General features: G+C 39.7%; 1 protein-coding gene across 2 annotated transcripts; it reads right to left on the bottom strand.

The window, feature by feature from the left end:
* Window positions 1-809: 809 nt before the first annotated feature.
* LOC104453418 (auxin transporter-like protein 5) lies at window positions 810-18,447 on the bottom strand. Of its 2 annotated transcripts, XM_039318274.1 has the most exons (9): window positions 18,438-18,447; window positions 4,756-4,950; window positions 4,431-4,616; window positions 4,177-4,289; window positions 3,823-4,006; window positions 3,424-3,521; window positions 2,612-2,819; window positions 2,158-2,415; window positions 1,140-1,412 (listed from the first exon to the last, which is right to left on the bottom strand). In XM_039318274.1, the coding sequence occupies exons 2-9, from the start codon at window positions 4,912-4,914 to the stop codon at window positions 1,140-1,142; spliced, it is 1,479 nt and encodes a 492-aa protein (XP_039174208.1). In that variant the 5' UTR covers window positions 4,915-4,950; window positions 18,438-18,447. The 2 variants fall into 2 exon arrangements, with proteins under 2 accessions (XP_018715362.2, XP_039174208.1); XM_018859817.2 differs by lacking the exon at window positions 18,438-18,447 and having other exon boundaries at window positions 810-1,412; window positions 4,756-5,079.
* Window positions 18,448-18,825: the final 378 nt, after the last annotated feature.

Consider the following 18,825-nt stretch of genomic DNA (forward strand, 5'->3'; position numbering starts at 1 on the left):
TTCTAGATCTATCTTGGAACTGGTTCGTTCAGTTCAAGACTGGTTCCAAAGGGTCCTGATTTGAATCGTGTTCCAAAAATCCGGAACCATCCCTGATAGGGTAGGTTCCATATTATTGCAAATCGAATCGATCATTCCTAAGGTCGGTGACCTAATGGTCACACATCTCTTGGAGGTGGGCCATTGATTCCCTCTAGGATTTAGGAATGTCACATACCAAGAGGAAAAAAAAAACCACATTTCTACTCTAATTTCCCCGTCAACTATTTGATAGCCAAGCTTCCTGTGAGGATAAAAAATGCAACTTTTAGCACCGTCCTTGAACTATTAAATTCTTTTGTATGTTAGTACACACATTTAGAGGTATTTCAGAATCACGAGTCCAATGTTCGATTCCCCTTCAATCGATAAATGGGCTTTCCCTATAAGCGCGTGCCAAGCTTTAACCATTCTTTCATTGACCCGTGTCGAGTTTGCACACGCTAAGCCATGTTCATCTTGATTACCCTTTTTAAGTGTAAAAGAGAGGGTTGATCAAGAAGTAAAATGGAAAACATGTCAGTTCTGAAATGAACTTGAAATGAATTGAGCAGAATCCCATTGGAATCTCTATAATTCCCTTTGCTTCCTTGTTGCTGCTCTAAATTCAACATAGAACTTTCACGTGGGTTTGACAGTTCATAATAAGATCAGATGTATGCGCATGATAGTTATGGAGTTAGCATAGCTGATTAAAAGTTAATTCTCTCACTGTCAGAAAAAGATAAAAGCTCACGTGAATGAACCATATAGCTGGTAGAGATGGACGGTTGAGAGCCAATTGAGAACATCATCTCATATCAAAAGATAGCTAAACATACAGATGGATCAATATTCTCTCTCTCTCGCCTTCTCTCCCTCTCTCAAGGACATGACAAAAACTATAAGCTAAACTCAGAAAATAGAAGTGGTGTTGGGGTAAATTGGAAAAATGGAAATAGACAATTTGGGGGCGATTGTGCATTTCAGTTCCTATCTCCTCTGCCTACTAGGAAAATCCCCAAAGCTTCTTTAGGAGTGACATTTGAAGCTTTTCTTTGGCATGACTTTGAGATTTTGTGAATTCCCGATCGCTAATTGCAGGAAAATCAGGAGGAAATTCAAGGGTTGCGAAGGCCGTGGTGAGGGTGTTGGAGCGGTGGAGATGCAGTGACGTTGAGGGGGTGGGGCGTCGGCGGGGGAAGCGTAGGAGGAGGGCATTGGTAGCACTTGGTGAAGAGCCCGAACGTGTCGATCTGGTGGACGAAATTGGTCACGCTTGCCCACCCGCCAAACCCGAACCCGACCACCAGCACCCACCCGACCACGAACATGTTGATCGTGTATGCTCCGATCCACCGGCCCACGAATTTCGGGGGTTGCTCCACTGCGTTCTGCACCACACAACAATAAAGATGCCCTTAGGAAAATCGTTTCATGAAAATTTCTACGATACCTTGAGATTAAATTCTACATTTTGAATGATTTCATATTTCACCATGTAAGTAATGAAATTTGTATGATACTCTGATGAGCAGATTCTCTTCTGTTTTCTGACTGGTACCTTGTCCCATCCATGTTCAACTTACCTTGTCTCGGTTAAAAAAAAGCATGGAGTCTCGCCACACTCAGAAAAAGAAAAGAGTAGAAAAAAATGAAGTTTTTAACGACTGTTTAGAAAGGGTCAGTTGACATTACTCTTTTCTAAGCATCATCATTTGAAAACCAGCAGGTGTTCCGACAAAGAAAAAAAAAAGAACAATAAAATTGCAATCCTTAAAAATTCATCTTACGCTATATTAATAAAGAAAAACAGTACAAAAGATGGCAAGAAAAAGGTAGAAATCTCAGAAAATCAGAAGTCATAGGAGAAAGGACCGGGTCTGGCCTGCTGGACTATGACCACACGCCATCACTTCTGTTTCTTCTAGGCATTAAAGCAAACGTGCAGAAAGAAAAAGATAGAGACAGAGAGACAGAGAGATTTTCTCTTTAATTCTTTCACTAATTCAGTCAAAACTTTCAGAGACAACGACTGAGACACTGACAAAAAGCATCCAGGGCCAGTGCCACTTTCTACAACGTTGAACTAGGGAAACTAGTGAGAGAAATCAGGGTGAAACATAGCGATTTTGTTACCTCTCTAGCAGCTGAGGATTTGAAGGTGCAGATGTGGGCGAGGGCGGGGATGATGTAGACGGTGAAGCTGACGAGGAGGGACCCAACGGTGGAGTTGATGGGGCCGAAGAAAGGGAAGATGATGGCCAGGAACCAGATCGGGACGACCACCGGCAGCCTTGCCGCCGCCCGCTTGCAGAGGCTCTTGCACTCATGCATCCCGATCGCCTTCTCCCACACGAAGTAGAGCGGCGTGCAGGCGAACCCGAATGTGATAAACTGCATGCCCAAGCAATGTACATCATCAATGCATAGGATACACAATTATAGTAGACAAAGATGCTACGGTCATGGAAGATTGATCAAATCTACTATCGACATTATATTTTCTGATAATTCTTTATCTACTATAAGCTTAAGAACTATAGAGTAAACTAAATTGAACACGAAGCATCATCAATAGGACTAAGCTCACCTGGTGAATGAGCATCAAAATGACGGCCATGTCGCGGAACGGCGACCTGGGGAGGAGAGAGAAGGCGTTGGCGTGGTTGAGGAGCATGTCTCCGAACGCCCAGTAGACCGCCGCCGCCGACGGGAGGGTCAGGGTCATCACGTACAACGTCGCCCACAGATATATAGCCTTGAACTTCTGGGGCTTCCACATCGCGTGCATAATTTCCCTACACCAAGAAGCGAAATTAATTTTGAAAATATTGTTATATTTTATTTTTGGTTTTTTTTTTTTTTTTTTGCAATTCTACTGTCTTCGTAAGTAAGCATTTACTTGTTCCCTGTAAAGAGCCATATTTCATTAATTTTTCTTTTGGGTCCCTCAACTTTTTATTATTATTTGTTTTTCCGGGACAACATTAATGCCAGCTTCTAAAGCTAAGATTCTTTCATGGAAACGGATCCCTTTTGGCATGCCCTCGTGATAAAAGCAAAAGCAAACATGAGAAAGATCCCTTGACTTTTTACTCCATAAAGGAAAAATCTACATTTTACCAACAAGGACCATAATTACTTTTTTTTTATGTCATTTTCACCCCCCCTTCTTTTCCCAATCCTACAGGAAAAAGAAGCGCAAGGGGGTCAGATCATGTCCTCTCAAGAAGCGCAAGCTCTCTAAGCTCCCAGTCATTTTCAGACCGGCTTTATAAGATAATGTTTTCAAGCGAATTATTAAGAAACAACAAAGAAGGACATGAACGTGAAGATTTGTAAATAACGTAAAAGACAGGGACCGGAAAATAAATAGAATAAATCCCTGGAGACAAGACTTACACAGTGACAGCGTGTCCCCCGAATGTATAGAGAATGTTTGTGGCCCCGGTGAAATACAGGACCATCTTAGTCGGACCCGAATGCTTGACTCCTTCCACCTAATTTAAGGAGAAAATTAAAAACTCATATAATAATAATGACATATAATTAATTAATAGCTTGATTTGTGGAAACAGTTGGATTATGCGTTCGCTCAAATTCACATATTCTCTGGTCCTAGACAATTTTGACAAAATATATCTAACGCGCAACGAATCTAGGGTCCGCGCGAATCTTGAGATCTAGTGAGTCCCTCGCAACTATTCTAAACATTTATCAAATGTGTGACCGGCTCCGCCTACCACACGGCGGCGCTAGCATTGGCCGGACCGAACGAGCGCGATAGAATTTTGCATTTACCTGGCCGTGGAGGAGGGAGGCGACGGTGAGGTACCAGGCGGTGTAGGTGGTCATGACGAGGCCGAGGAAGGACCAGATGCGGTAGTTGTGGAAGGAAGGGATGAAGACGGTGGTGGCGCAGCACGCCCCGAAGATGTACGTCCACGTCCTCTTGTCCAGGTTGTCGTTGATGTAGTATATGTTGCTGCATTTCACCAAAGAATGCAGAGATCAAAACAAGGTTCACATCATTCTGATTCCTCCTCTCCCTCTCTCTCTCTCTCTAATGGGTATATTGTGAATATAATAAAGATGGAGAGAGGATGGAGATAAAATAGGAGTCAGAGAGAGAGAGAGAGAGAGAGAGAGAGAGACCTTGCGCAGGCTATGAGCTGAATGACAGATCCGAACAGAAGAAAAGTGCAGTTAAACGCCAGACCCACGTTCCTCCAGTGCCTCCCGAGCAAGCCGTCCAGAACTTCAAACCACTAAAGCAATACAAGAAGAAGAACATGAAACAGGGCATAAAGAAGGAAGGAAGGAAGAAGAAGAAGAAGAAGACGTGGGGGCTTCTGGGATGCAGCTTTTTTAGGGTTTTCTTGTTGTTGCTGTTGTTGGGTTGATTTTACCTGAATGACATGGTTCCTGAAATCGACTTTTTCTCGCTCTTTCCTGGTCCTGTACTCCACGTAAAGGGTGCTAATGAGGTACGCGGTCCAGCTCCCCAGCAGGCCGTAGAAGAGCTGGAAAAGTATGCCCGAGAGCATCCCGAGCTGCGAGAAGGAGTAGGGCAGCGTGAGCAGGACCTGGGCCACCTGAGACACACGCAGCAATGGAACAGTCGATCAGGGAGACGTTCATCGCTACCGAGCAGTAATCTTTATACGAATCCTGCAGATAACCCATCTCGGCGAAAGGGCCGAGAGGCGATGAATTAGATCTGGTTTTAGGAACCTGATTCGAAGCGCAGCTGAACCAGGCATCGTAGGCGGAACCGCCGTGCCAGAAGAAGTTGGACATCTTGTTCTTGATGCTCTGGGGCTTCCCTTCCTCCGTCTCCATCTCCACATAGTTCCCCACTATCACTGTCTCCACCACCTTGTCGCTCGCCATCTCTCTCTCTCTCTCTCTCTCTCTCTCTCTCTCTCTCTACACTGTGACTTCCTCCTGACTTGGGGAGTGACTAAACAGCAAGCATGCTAAGGGGGGTTTTCGAAAGGAGAGGAATGGAGTTTGGAGAAAGGCTGGAGTTGGTGGTGTGAATATATAGGTGGATCGATTGGGACAGGATTCGGGAAGGCTGAGAAAAGGCTGTGTCTCTTTGAAAAGTATGTTAGAGAGAGACAGAGAGATGTTTTGGGAAGCGAATAAAATATAACCCAATTTCTTTCTCTCTCTTTTTTCTTTTCCTTTTCTTAAATTAACGTATGCTTGTTTGGAAATTAAAAAAAAAACAAAAAATTGCATGGCTTAAGACCATGCCGATTAAGCCCATTTGGACCTTTGGACTTTAGCGTGAGACCCTCGTGATAACATCTCGCTTCAAAAGTTACAACCGATGTAATTTTCTCTTCTCCTTTTAGCAAAGACTAACATGAAGTCGAGAGAGCCTGGCATTTTTTGAGTGGATTAGTAGCTGCTCGTCATTTGCACTTTTCTCATTAAATTCTGGCGTTGCTCAAATCTCCATTCTACTATTTCATCTACTCTCATTACACACATACAACTCCGACATAGGCCTGAAGCCCTCGCGCCTCGATCAACTTTACCACTTGGATTGCTCGGGTCAAAATCTCGACTCGAGTAAAAAATCAGAGGAGTGTTTCGTATCCTGAGATTCATTCTTTATAAAAGTATTTTTAATCAAAGAGAAAGAATGATGGCGGGTTGCTTAGAAATGGTGAGTTTGACGAGTTTAAATGTGGTCTTCGATGCCTTTGTTGCAATGAAGACTTTTGGAGTTTAGCTCATGACTAAAATAATACTGTGCTTTAGTGGAATTCTCTCTTTTTGTTAATTGATTTTTTTGCTTAGGGAGCGTGAACGGCTTCTCCGCACGAGCGGGTCTCCACGCTTCCCAATCTCCGAGTGTCCCATTTTTCGCTTTCATTAAATTTGGTCACTTTTCCCCCTTTTCTTGCAAATTAAATTGTCTAATTTAGCCACGTGGATGATCGGTAACCCAATTTTCTTATGCAAGATGAGAAAAAAGGGGGATGTATCTTAAGCCCGAAAAATGAAAAAAGAGAACGAAATTAGCGATGGATAGGGTATAGTACCACGACTCTATTTGCCATAATAGAAACCGCCTTGCCCATTGGACATGGTTACATGGCTTGTGCGGTTGGTAGTGTTCTCGAATTTGCTTGTGGGAAGCACTTCGAAAGCATGGTCGACGAGTGCGCGACCACAACAAATTAACAATCATTCATCGCCATCTTTGGGGCTAATAACTTAGAGGGGAGGTTAAAGAAGCTTTGGTTTTCCAATCACCTTCACGAGATGTTAATTGCTTGTTTAAAAATTGGGGTAATTTCCGAGACTAAGGTTAAAATATGGCGAGGCATACGATGGTGAGAGGAAGAGACAATTTGTAAAAAAGAAACGCTCCTTTTGTTTTAGAAAAACAAGGTCTAGGAAAGAGGGGGGGAAAAGAGAGAGAAAGAGAGAGAGAGGAAGGGAATATGTAAGAACGAGAAGGAACAAGTGAAAGGAATTATAACAAGGTAGACCGCATGATTGCAGCCAAACGGGCGTGGTCGCTTTACAAGAGGATGAAAGCTGCTTTTCTCACATGGCAAAGCTCTTGCTTGAATTCCATCATAATAATAATAATTTATTATTATTATCATAATAATAACAATTATAATAGTAAAAATTATAATAGTATTTATTTTTCCCCCTCTCCCTCCCTCCCCCCTCTCTCTCTCTCCATCGTTTGCGCAAAACCCGAAAAGTCTATACTCACATGCACTCTATCTATCTAATAAGATAGATAAATAAATAATGTATGTAGATAGATTTGATGAGGAGTGCATTGGTGAACAATAAATATAAGGAGCCATTTTTAGGAGTAGTTAGGTCATCATGTGCCCTTGGAAAGAGCATCGGGTATTATTCTATCATATATTTGTAGAGAAATTTGTCTTGGTATGCTCTTCATATTCCCTACTTTCTCTTGGTTCATCACGACTTATTCTTTCACCTCTTCTTGAAGATAGTAATCTTATCTCGTTCCTTTTCATCTTCCTCGTGTAGCAATTATTGTAATAATGTTAACTTCCTAGGGAATTAAACAGGCCAATTTCATGGAAAAGATCATATTGAGAGTAAACTAAGGATGTATGAACTTAAAAGGCTCCAGTTCAGTTCAGTGAGATATGTGATGAGATTATGAATAAATGAATCACGAATCTGATAATAAACTAGAAAGAAAAGCACATATTTATGTATGCAAAAATGGAAAGAATAATTTAACAAAGAAAGAGAAGTTCAGATTGATTTATTTTAATTAATGAGTTTCAGTCGGAGGATGAAAGGGGGTTGCTTCGAATCACGCTAACAATTTCCACAAGTGTTGCGTATGGAAAGAAATAGTTCCAAGTTAAAGTGATAAATAATGAAATAGTACATAAAGATTTCAATCCTTTGGGCTAAAGCTAAATACAAAGTTTAGCATTCTAAATCTACTATTTCTATTTTATCACCTGATAAAATATGAAGTAACTCTCTACGAGGTAATGAAAAGAATAATGTCCAAGTACTCTATTTATAATCCATTTTTTGAATGTAATCTCGATTATCTTACAAGGAAAGATAGATATTTATGGAGCACTTGGAATTCATTTCAATTCAAATTTAGAAAGTAAGAGATTCATTAAATACGTCCCAATCATCTCGATTATTAAACAACAATTTTGTGCGTTTATAGTTATGTGTGGCCACAACGTAATTTAGATTATTCTTTGGTAGAATTTCTTTTGTAAAAGTTTGAGGTTAAGGCGGTTATTGGCTTATTGATATCAGTACATTTATGGATATTAGTCAGGAATTGCACGTTCTTTAGGTCATTATTATATTGAAATTGGCATGACTATTTCATATCCTACTGTGCTGTCTAACGCCGAAAGATGTTAGAAATTGTACAATTCACATGATGTTGTCATACCGCTGGTTTGAATTTTTGAATTTGGAACTACAATAACCAATTATTCAGCCCTTAGATCGTTATGCCGAAGGGATCATACTCAGAAACATCACGAACGTTGATGCCTCTTTTTTTCATTTTTGAGTTCGAAAATTAACTGGTCGGCCATAAACAAACTTTGGCCTATATTTAAAGGGGTAAACAATATTGTTCTAACTTCATATATGGGTTTTACTTATAAAAAAACAACCTTTTGATACCAATGTTATCTTGTCAGTCGAAAGGCGAATTTTTAAACCCTCGATCTGATGGCCCAATAATTACAACATGAAAATGGAGGTTGCAAGCTTGCCTGCGCAACAAAAATCAACTCAATCGGGCATTGGACAAAAAAGTAATTTTTGGTCTAAGTATGATGAAACTTTCATGAGGCTCAATTCAATGGGATAATAGTCGAAATAGTTCTAAACTTGTTGCACAAATGACGATTCGGTCATAAATCTTTCAATTTCTTCAATTTTAGCCTTAAATTTTTCAATGATTTGCTAATATAATCATTTCAGCCAATTTTGGCCAAAATTCTCTGATGTGGATATTGCTCATTTTACATAACATGACCGCACTAACGTAACAATTTTTGCAATTATTTTATAATTTTACTGAATTTTTTTAAATTTTTCAATGATTTGCTAATATAATCATTTCGGCCAAAATTCTCTGGATATTGCTCATCATACGTAACATGACCGACACTAACGTAACAATTTTTGCAATTATTTTATAATTTTACTGAATTTTTTTTATCTTTTTATTTTATTTTATTGTGGATCGGCGAGGACAGGTGAAGGCACAAATCTAGGCAACGATGCAGGTGTCCTAGTCCTCTCTGGTGGCTGGCAAAGGTCACCACCATCGTTGAGGCTGTGGGCCAATTGAGAGAAATAAGGAAAAAAAAAAAAAAGCAAAGAAAAGAAAAGAAAAAACGGAAAAATTCAGAAAAATAAAAGAATTATAAAAATTGTCTACATTGGGGCTAGTCATACCACATAAAAAATTAGCATCCACACTATCAATTTCCCGCTAAAATTGATTAACAAGTATATGACTAAATTTGGCATAATGAAATATTTGATACTGAATTGGTATCAATATATTAGGTATGAGACTTTTTTTTTTGTTTTGTTTTTTTGGGTAATTTTCTCCAATTCAACCTCGGATGCCTATAACCATGATCAGGGCATTACAAATGGCATGAAACTTTTCAAATCTCTTAGACAGATTCAATCTATGTTGTGATGGCTTGGTCTCAAAAAGCTAATGTTGGACCCCTCGACCTAGTACATCATTTGATATTCACAATCTAGGACATGACTAGAGGATGTGATATCCAAAAGCTGCTGTCGGGGCGTTATCCAATCTAGACATGTAATTGAGCGCCCGGACCTACAACTTCATGTCGACCATGTGGCGCCTTTTTTTCACTTAGATGGTTCATTGGCTTCTTACTAAGAAATATGATTTATGTTTCTGTTAATCTAGAAATAGAGAGATCAGTGGCGACTCAAAAATGAACACTCAGTACGTTGATTGTTTTTTAGTAGATCACCTAAACCTAGAATTTGGGAAATTTTAGAAAAGTATGATGCTGAGTTGGCTGTATGGTATCTTCATGTTTGAGGTGCTGTAGGGCATACTTGCGATGATGCGGCTAGAGAGCTAAAGGCCATACGTTTAGCATGAGTATGTGGACCATCATGGCCTTGTTCTTGCCAATCATGCTTTTTAAAACTCTTCTTCAAAATATAGACTTCGATTTTCATATGACTCTACACAATTTCGTTTAAATTGTTGTCACACTACTTTAGTACGCCACACAATGTCTCATGCCATACAATGATTCACCATGAGTTATTATCATTTCATGCCTAATCATTCATATATGTCATCCTTGCATGCCACATCACATGTCGTGTTATTTTGTTGTGTCCTCCGCACATGTGATTTTTAATTGTTAAATGTTACGTCTCCATGTATTGCGTATTTTTAACTGTTAAATGTGATTTGATACGACCGGGTCATTCTTGATCCTATTTCGCTTATCTTATGATTATAAAAAGGCATAGTGAGATGTTAAACTTTCCTCACAACTAACCTAAAATTCAGATGTAAGACTCATTTTTTGCATACATGAATCAATCATCTTGCACACCGCGCTTAGAACAATAAGTTATTCTAAAAACTGCATATGCATTCTATATGTCCAATCGATCTATATATTATAAATAAATCGATAGCGACTCGACCATCTTAGAAATTGATCTAGAAGGAACCTCAAAAGTAGATCAAGGAGTATCTAGAAACCTTAGGCGCAGTCAATAGGTGATAGATTTTGAGGTGCTACAGAACATTTTTGTCCCTTCACTCGTTATAGGAAGATGTTAGCCATGATTCCGTGAACACCTTTCCTGATTGCAAGCCATAAAAGGCCACATAAATCTAACATAATTTGGCGACTCATGCTTCCTGAAAAAGTGCCATGTCCTTAACTATGCCCCTTTCCTCATGATCACCAACTACAAAAGGAGATACGTGTATTGAGCTGCTAAATACACCACCCCCCCAAAAAAAAAAAAACTTGTAAAATATCCAGATATTTCCAACTACTGATACAGTGAAAGTGGAATGATCACAGTACACACCACAGGACATGAGAACAAATGTAAAATATTGCTGGACCTTGATAGCACCAGTTGTCTTATTCAGACAAGCGAGAATTTAACCCACAGGGGCTACTCATAGTGACCTATCTCATGATGCAGTAAGATCATAATGAATTTTGTCTTCTTTTTAATGAATTAGTTTATAAAAAGGAGGAGATAGGAGGCATTATTGTGGGGGTGAAAGCGGTAGCAGCAGCAGCAGAAGCTCCATCAGGTCTAAAAAGGGCTTTTGTTTTTATTGCAGAGCGAACATATTCATGCGGTTTGTCGGTCGTCGTGTTCGCTCCCTGGCCGTGACATGCTTTTCTTCAGTCGCTCGGACCAGAAACATTCCCCTCCTGACTCTGTCTCCCGGTTTTGTATTTTGTTTCATTTCGCTTGCGTGGATTGAGATCGAAGATTGCATTTTGAGATGAACCGTTTGGTTTGATTTTGACCACGAGAGAGATGGATTGAATGGCGGGCTGAATCTCGGTCGTTCAGCGTCGTGCAAGTGCTGAGCAAGTTGCTCCAATGCTTAGTTAGGTGATGAACTAATGTGAGAAAAAAGTAAATGTTCAATGAATTATATACACGCATTTCGGGTTTCGGAATCCATAATGGAAAGAGACATGGTGAAATGAGTGAAAATTAGGTAGGCGTGTCTCTGGATTATTAAAAAAAAAAAATGAAAGAAAAAAAAGTCACATGGACATAAAATTTTTGAACTAGCTGTCAGTGGAAATCACATGGGCATAAAAAGTTTCAATTAAATTTCATTGGCCTTAATTTGTAAATTAGGGGCAAATTGGAAGAAAGTTGATTACCCAACACATTAATCTATCGTTGCCCCCTTATTCCCCATTTTTTTCAAATTAATTTCTTTCTACATTTCTGCCATTCAAACTAATTTATTTATAGTAAAAGTACAAATTTTTTCTATGATCCCATGCAACATCTTTCAAGTCTCACGAATTGATTAAATCCAAGCATTTAACCCATTTAATTGTCATGCACAACTTTTAAAACGTTTCCCTAAGCACATATGCTTTTTTCCTTTGTCTCTATCCTTATTCAAATTTATTGATGTCTCGAAGAGATATAACCTTATATTCACCTCCTTGATAATGGTCTTGTTAATTATTCTTTGAATTTGACAAAGATCAAAGCTTTTAATGCAAGGCCAAGTAATATAATCTAATGCTTACGTGACATTCTGAAATAATCTTGAAAATGGAAAAAAAAAATGAAGACAACATCGTGTAGATTTTATTTTACAGGACGTCTTGGGAATAGGACCAATCACTCCGCAACAATTAATACTTGTTCTAGGACACGTTTGACTTTGATCTTAGATTAGGCATCCAAAGCCACGGGAACAAAAAGGGAAACCGCAAGATTAGGTTAATAATTTGGTTGGATTAAGAACACCAAGTCCATCTAGGAAAGCTCCTTGCATGCTTACAAAACGCATGAACGCCATCAGAACAGACAGCAACCAGTGATCTTTGCTAGGCTGAGAATTAAGCAGGCCATAGGCCCACGCTACGTGAAGGTCAACCCGTGATAGGGGCATGCAATTATTTCCCTCTCAAATCATCGTCGAAGCGGCTACGATAATGGGGGAGGAAGTGCGTTGGCAATTGAACTATTCTTTAATTTTCTAATGAACACCTGAAATCATGGTGCTGCGTCCGCATGATTTTTATTAAGGAGAGGGGATTTCATTCAAGTATATATCTGATGAACGAAAGGCTTGACCTAAGAAATCCTTATGTATCTCTCTGCCCATGGTGAAATAATGTACGTAATCCGTTAGGAGTGAGCTGAAAAGGCTTTGGCTATTTTGGTGTTCATCCATTAAATCAATAAAAATTAAAGGCCTTTTTCTTTAGTAAAATTGACCGGGTCTAGATGGACCGAACTTTAGAAGAAATGAATTAGGTCGTCAAGCTGAGAAGATTATCCAATCTGTCTTAAAGTTATTGTACAAATGACAATTAAGTCCCAAACTTTTCAATTTTGCCAATATAGTCCTAAATCTTTGTGTGAAATTATAATGTAGTACATTTTCACTTGAAATTGCTGACATAATGATCTAGTTATGGCTGACCATCATACATGGTGCACTACCACATCAATAATTCCTAGTTAGAATTAGCCAAAAAGAACTATATTGGGATTTTACACAAAGGTTTAGGATTCAAATAGTAAAATTAAAAAAAAATATGAAATTAATATATGTACAGGAGGTTGACAATTTCCCTCGGTCAAGCCCCACTCTAAGCGTCATATAGATTGTAAGCTACACTTTAAGCAAAATTTTTCAAGAGATAAAAATGGGCCGCTATTTGTTGGGTTAATTGGTGGTCTAGAAATAAGACCATATTTTTCGATTAGAAGAAGTCATCTGAACAAGCGATTGCCATGGCTAATCGTTGTTTCATCAAATGACAAAGCCAATTGGCTCTATTTATTTCACGGAAAATGAATAATTTGAAAAATATTTTCGTAAATATAATTGTTTATATCGCTTGAAATAATTTGTCAATAAAAAATGTTTTCATTATGGATAATAATTTATGTCTAAATATTTTCATGGACGATGAAAATATTTTTCATTTATTTGTTTCTTTAAATGATACAAGCGATCATATTTAGGAAAATATAATCCAAATCATTCATTTTCCGCAAAATAAAGACACAAATTTTCTTAAGGTAAGCGCACCCTCATTAAGACAAAATTTGCTTCAGCTTGGCAATGCAAGCAATTATCACGCATTTATTTCTCTAATTTCAAGATTAAACATGCTAACAACCAATCATAATGAAAAGCCCTAAATCTATTGCACTTCATTAATTCAATTCGAAACATATTAATTGTACTAATTATTAAACCTTTTTTTCATAATTATTAAGCATTTTTCATATTTTGCCAATTGAGTGTATCCGACCAAAGACGAGGGCCAAGGAGGTCACCTTGTTGGACTCTAGCAAAGATCATCCTCATTGGCTGCCTAGTGAGTGGCTATAGGAGGAAGAAGGGAAAGGAAAAAAAAGAAAAAGAAAAAAGAAATTAATAAATAACTAAATAAATTGAAAAATTATTAAAGTATTATTAAAAAAATGTCCACGTCAACGCCGATCGCACCATGCAGAATGGCCTACTTCCATATCAATAATTTTCCAATCAAAATTGACTGAATAGACTTAATTGGCAAAACGTAAAAATATTTATAATTCCATTGGCACAATTAAAAGGTTATAGATTAAATTTTCCCCATGCTCATAGATACTAGTCTTATTAGTTCTTCATAGTAGCTCAAGAGAGGATGCAAAATTGTGCTTTGACTACCTTTCCCCCTCCCCCTCTCATCGCATTCATAATAATTCCGCTACTCCCGCTGTAACAAAAGGAGTTAGAATCACAGAAAGACCAATCCGGCGATAATCATAAGTGTTTATTGTTACGCTTTCCAAAAAGAGAATTTCATATCTGGAATGGTAGTCAACCCCAATTGGGGAGGTTGGCTCAGTGGGCTGCACAGGGACATCATTATGTGAATGTGTTCTTTGTGGCTTCCACGGTGGGAGCAATTTTTTAGCACGCATTTTGAATTTTACATCTCCCTCTTCCCTCAGATGAAGATGTCCCTCCCTTTGGATGCACTCTCGCGCAGAGAGAGAGAGAGAGAGAGAGAGAGAGGCTGTTCCTGCCTTTTGAAAAGCAATAAAGCTACTTTGCGAACACCGGGGACAAAGCAATAGAAAATGAGAGAATGAAAATGCTTTATTGTCAAACGTTGGAAAAAAAGAAAAAGTTCAGAAATTTAGGTGCTGGAATGAGTTTTTCTTGTTTTGCCAATTTTCTCCTTAGCTTTTGACATCTAATTGTACAAAAGAGAATCTCTAGGCTTATTTAATAAGAAACATAATCCAAAAAACAGAAGACTCTAGCGTAACTAGGGGATAGATCCTTGCATCTTCTCTCCTCATCCGGCGGATCCTTAGTGTTCTTTGGAGTCGTTCAGAGGCAGCTTGTGGTTGGGTTGCGGCCGTTGACTTCTCAGACGCTTGCTGTATGATGGCCTTCCGCTTTCTTCCTTCGGCTGGGGTTGTGTTCACCTTGACTAGTTTGGCTGCTATTCGTCTACGGTGGTGACTCCCTCCTTGGGGTTTTGTGGCTGTTTTCTTTCTTTGTTGTCTGTCATTTGTTTTGGTTGTTTTGTCAAGGTTGAGTTCCTTTTGGCCCTACGTGGCCTCCTCTTTCCTCATTTGCCTGTTGTTTAGGCTGTTATTCGCTTTAGCAGCTTTTGCAGAGTTCTTTTGCATCCGGCTCCCTTTCACTCGTTTAGACTTATTGTCTTCATGAGTGCAAGTTTTGTGGTGCCGGATCTTGTATAAATGTTTGACTCAAAGCTCAATATATTATTACTTATGACCAAAAAAAAAAAAAACACATTACCAATATATGATTCGGGGAAATTCAATGTATTAGTAAAATTATTCATTTAATTTTTTTGGTTATTACTGTACTTTACCGAATTTTGATAAAAGAAATTAGACTTTTGTTTGGTCTAGTGGTGGAAAATTTATTTCCCAAATTAGGGATCAATCTATCAATTTTATTTTTCATTAATTGAATCTGTGACATAGATAGATCGACTTTTGATTTTTTTTCCAAGATTTCAAGTGTATTAATGCCAAACTCAAGATAAAACCCTAGTACCCTCCTTCCTCCGACTTATAGCGCAAGCGCTGTCAACAGCCTTTGCTCATCGTGAAGGCCGACGCCTCCTATCACCATCGCCTTCAAGGAATCCACGGCCAGCCTTTGCACGCAAGGATTGCCGCTACCATCGCTTCATCTCTCTTCTCCCCCCCTTAGTCCTCACGAGCGTGTGAGCGTGTCTCTATCTCTACTACTTCTCTCTGCCTGGCCATGACCCTCTATTAGGGCTAGAAATATATCACCCAGAGGAAGGTGAATAGGTAAATATGTAGAATTAAAAAAAAAATTTAATATTGCAAAAGGACAACATTCAGTGGCAAATTGTGCGATGATCAAATCTTACCGATGTGCTACATTCTATCACAAGAAATAAATAAGAGTTTAAGGGATAGAAAAATGCACAAAAAAATTATAGTGGTTTAGCTTAAGATAAGCCGTCCACTCTCTTATACTAACAGTTATTAACTAGATTTTATTAATGAACCAATCAGAAGTTACATCAATTAAGTACTCTCGACTCAAATAAGTGTGATTTTTTGATCTCACACTCCAACAACAACCTCTTAGTGATTACAAATTTAACTCACAAAAAAGAGTATGTAGTGTCAAAGCTCTCTAGCACTATGGAATTTTTAGACTTCGATTGTTATTCACATCACAATATCCCTTTATACTCCTCATTGTCCAAACTAACCCTTGGACATAAGCTCTAAGGATCATTCATCCAACCCACCCATTAGACTTTGAATGATTTAGGACGATATGATTGCTTCTAGGATGCTAAGAATAGAGTCTCCCTTGATTCTGCTACCATACAACAAAGATAGGTTTCCATAAATTGATTACACCATTGGGAAAGTGCATCTTCTCTCCAATGATTGTCGCATGGATTACAAATCTCCAACGATGAAAGATTATGTGGATGTTCGCCCCTCCTGGACAATCGATATATATAGAAAGAAATCCAAGCTAATTCCTAAGCATTGCGCTTCATTATATTCCAAGCTTGTTTTGAAGATTGGAGATCTTCTCATATCGGTCAATGATGTGTATAATCTAGACAATCTATGTATAATATATACCATTGCCTCGACTTAATACAATCAAGATCATAGAGAATCAAAATCTCTATTAAGTCTTTGATCGTGATTTGAATATATCTACTCCAAGAATAACACCTAGAAAACTTCTCATTAGAATAGATAATCATATAAAGAAGGTTTTGTTAATCTTCAAAATTAATTAGGGAAATTTCCTTCACACCCTCCATGATCATTCCCTCACGACCTGGTCTTGATCCAAGGTCGTGGTGGCGTGGGCGTGGAGTTGGAAGAGAAGAAGAGTGGCGGCTGAGGGTGGAGGTGGCAAGATGACAAGAGCGAGCCCCAATCCTTTTTGCACATGACCCTATAGGTTGACTTCTGACCGCATTTTCATGGCCTACCATACACTCGAACCCCAATCCTTTTCGCACATGACCCTATAGGTTGACTCATGTATAAAAGTGTTGTAATACATCATTTCAATATATCCTCCACTTTATATCTTGTTGCGACCTCTTTTTTTCGGCGCTCGCGATCAGGTACGAGTGCCTAAGGAGGCTAATGGCTCGGCTGAAATTATTAAGCCCGGACTCTCCCAAGTCCACCAATTCACGACTTAATGGTTCAAGTTTTTAACCTGTAAATCAAATTTTAAAATGGAGTCACCACTAATCGATTTGGGGTGGGTTGATTAGAAACTCAAGCGAAGTATTGGGAGAAATACTCACTTCTACGCAATCAGAGAAATTAGGATCGGGGACTTGATTACACTAGTTAATCACTAATGCCCTTTCGGTACCTAATCTTGTTTAAACATTGAGGTTTTTTTTATGTTCGAGGGATTTTCCATGCATTTTTGGGAGGAAAAACATTTTTAGTCTTTTTCTAATTTTTTGGACATAAAAGAGATTTTTGGATTTTTTGGTATTTTTAGGAAAAATACATGTCTTTTTGGCTTTTTCTGAATTTTTTTGGCTTTTTCATGAATTTTTGGTTTTTTTTTTTTGGATTTTTGGCATTTTTTGGAAAATATGGAATATTTTTGATTTTTTTGATTTTTTGGAAAATAAAATATTTTTTAATATTTTTCAAAATATTTTTGGAAAAAAATGATTTTTCTCGATTTTTAGAAAATAAAACATTTTTCAACATTTTTTAAATATTTTCGATTTTCTGGAAATTAAAACATTTTTTAATATTTTTTGGAAAATAAATTATTTTTGATTTTTTAAATAAATTATTTATTATTTATTATTTATTTAAAAATATTATAAAAACTGACTCGAGTCGGATCAGGGTTGGGTCCAACCCGGGCAAGCGACCCACACGCGAGCGGGCCCGACTCGATTTTTTTTTTTTACTTTAAATGAAACGGCGTCGTGGCCGGGTGTTTAAGGACACCTGGCCCGACCCGACAACCCGGCCCCACGGCCCGACTCACGACCCGGCTCCCCTGCGAAAACCCTACCCGGATCCGACTCGACCCGCGATCCGACCTCCGCCGCCCCCCGGGATTTACGGAATCCCTACCCGGTTCCCGATCCGGGTCCGACCCGACGACCCGGGATCGCGACCCGGAAAATCGGGAACCCTAGGGTTTCCAAATTGGGGGCGCCAAAGAGGTGTAGCGGCGACGATGGCGAAGACGGCGGCAACGACTGGACTTACAGAGAGGGAGATGGCGAGGGCGAGGGCGACGGCACGATACTTGCTCGGCGATGGCGCGGCAAAGGCGACGATGCTAGATCGATCGAAGGCGGCAACGGCGGGGACGAGCGACGGCAACAAGGGCAAGGGCAGTGATGGCAATGACCACGGCGGACAATAACGGCGACGGTGGATCCTGGACGGTCAGATCTGGCCAGATCCGTCGCCAAGTTACCCTCTCTCTCCCTCGGGCTCGCCCTTCGAGCTCCTCGAAGTCTCTCGGGGACCCCTCCGAGCTCACCACGCCATGGCCGACCCTGCACTCGAGCTCCCCGAAGTCTCTCAGGGGACCTCAAGCTTCGGCCGACCTCTCTCTCTCTCTCCGGGATCTCTGTTTGTCCATCGCTGCTGGGATCGACGGCCTATTTATAGGCCGAGGGGTGGCCAGTCGACGGAGTTCAACTGTTGGTCGCCACGGCCTTTGCCGGCCGAACCGGCGTCCTATCCGACACCAGCTGCCTCCCTGCTCCACATCCCATCGCCGTCTAGTGCTAGCTGCTCCACATGCGTCGTTACTACTCCTCCCCTCCGCTCCGGCGTCGCGCCCCCCTACGCGTGCTGCAGAGGCGCGAGGAAGAAGGAGACTCGGCTGGGCCAGGCTGAGGCGGAAGTGGGCCGAGGAGGCCCAGAGGGTGGGCAGCTGTTTTTGCTTCTTCTTTTTTTTTTTTTTTTTTTCGTTTCTTTTCCGCTTTTTTC

This window comes from Eucalyptus grandis, chromosome 7 (assembly GCF_016545825.1).
Source record: "Eucalyptus grandis isolate ANBG69807.140 chromosome 7, ASM1654582v1, whole genome shotgun sequence".
NCBI lineage: Eukaryota > Viridiplantae > Streptophyta > Magnoliopsida > Myrtales > Myrtaceae > Eucalyptus > Eucalyptus grandis.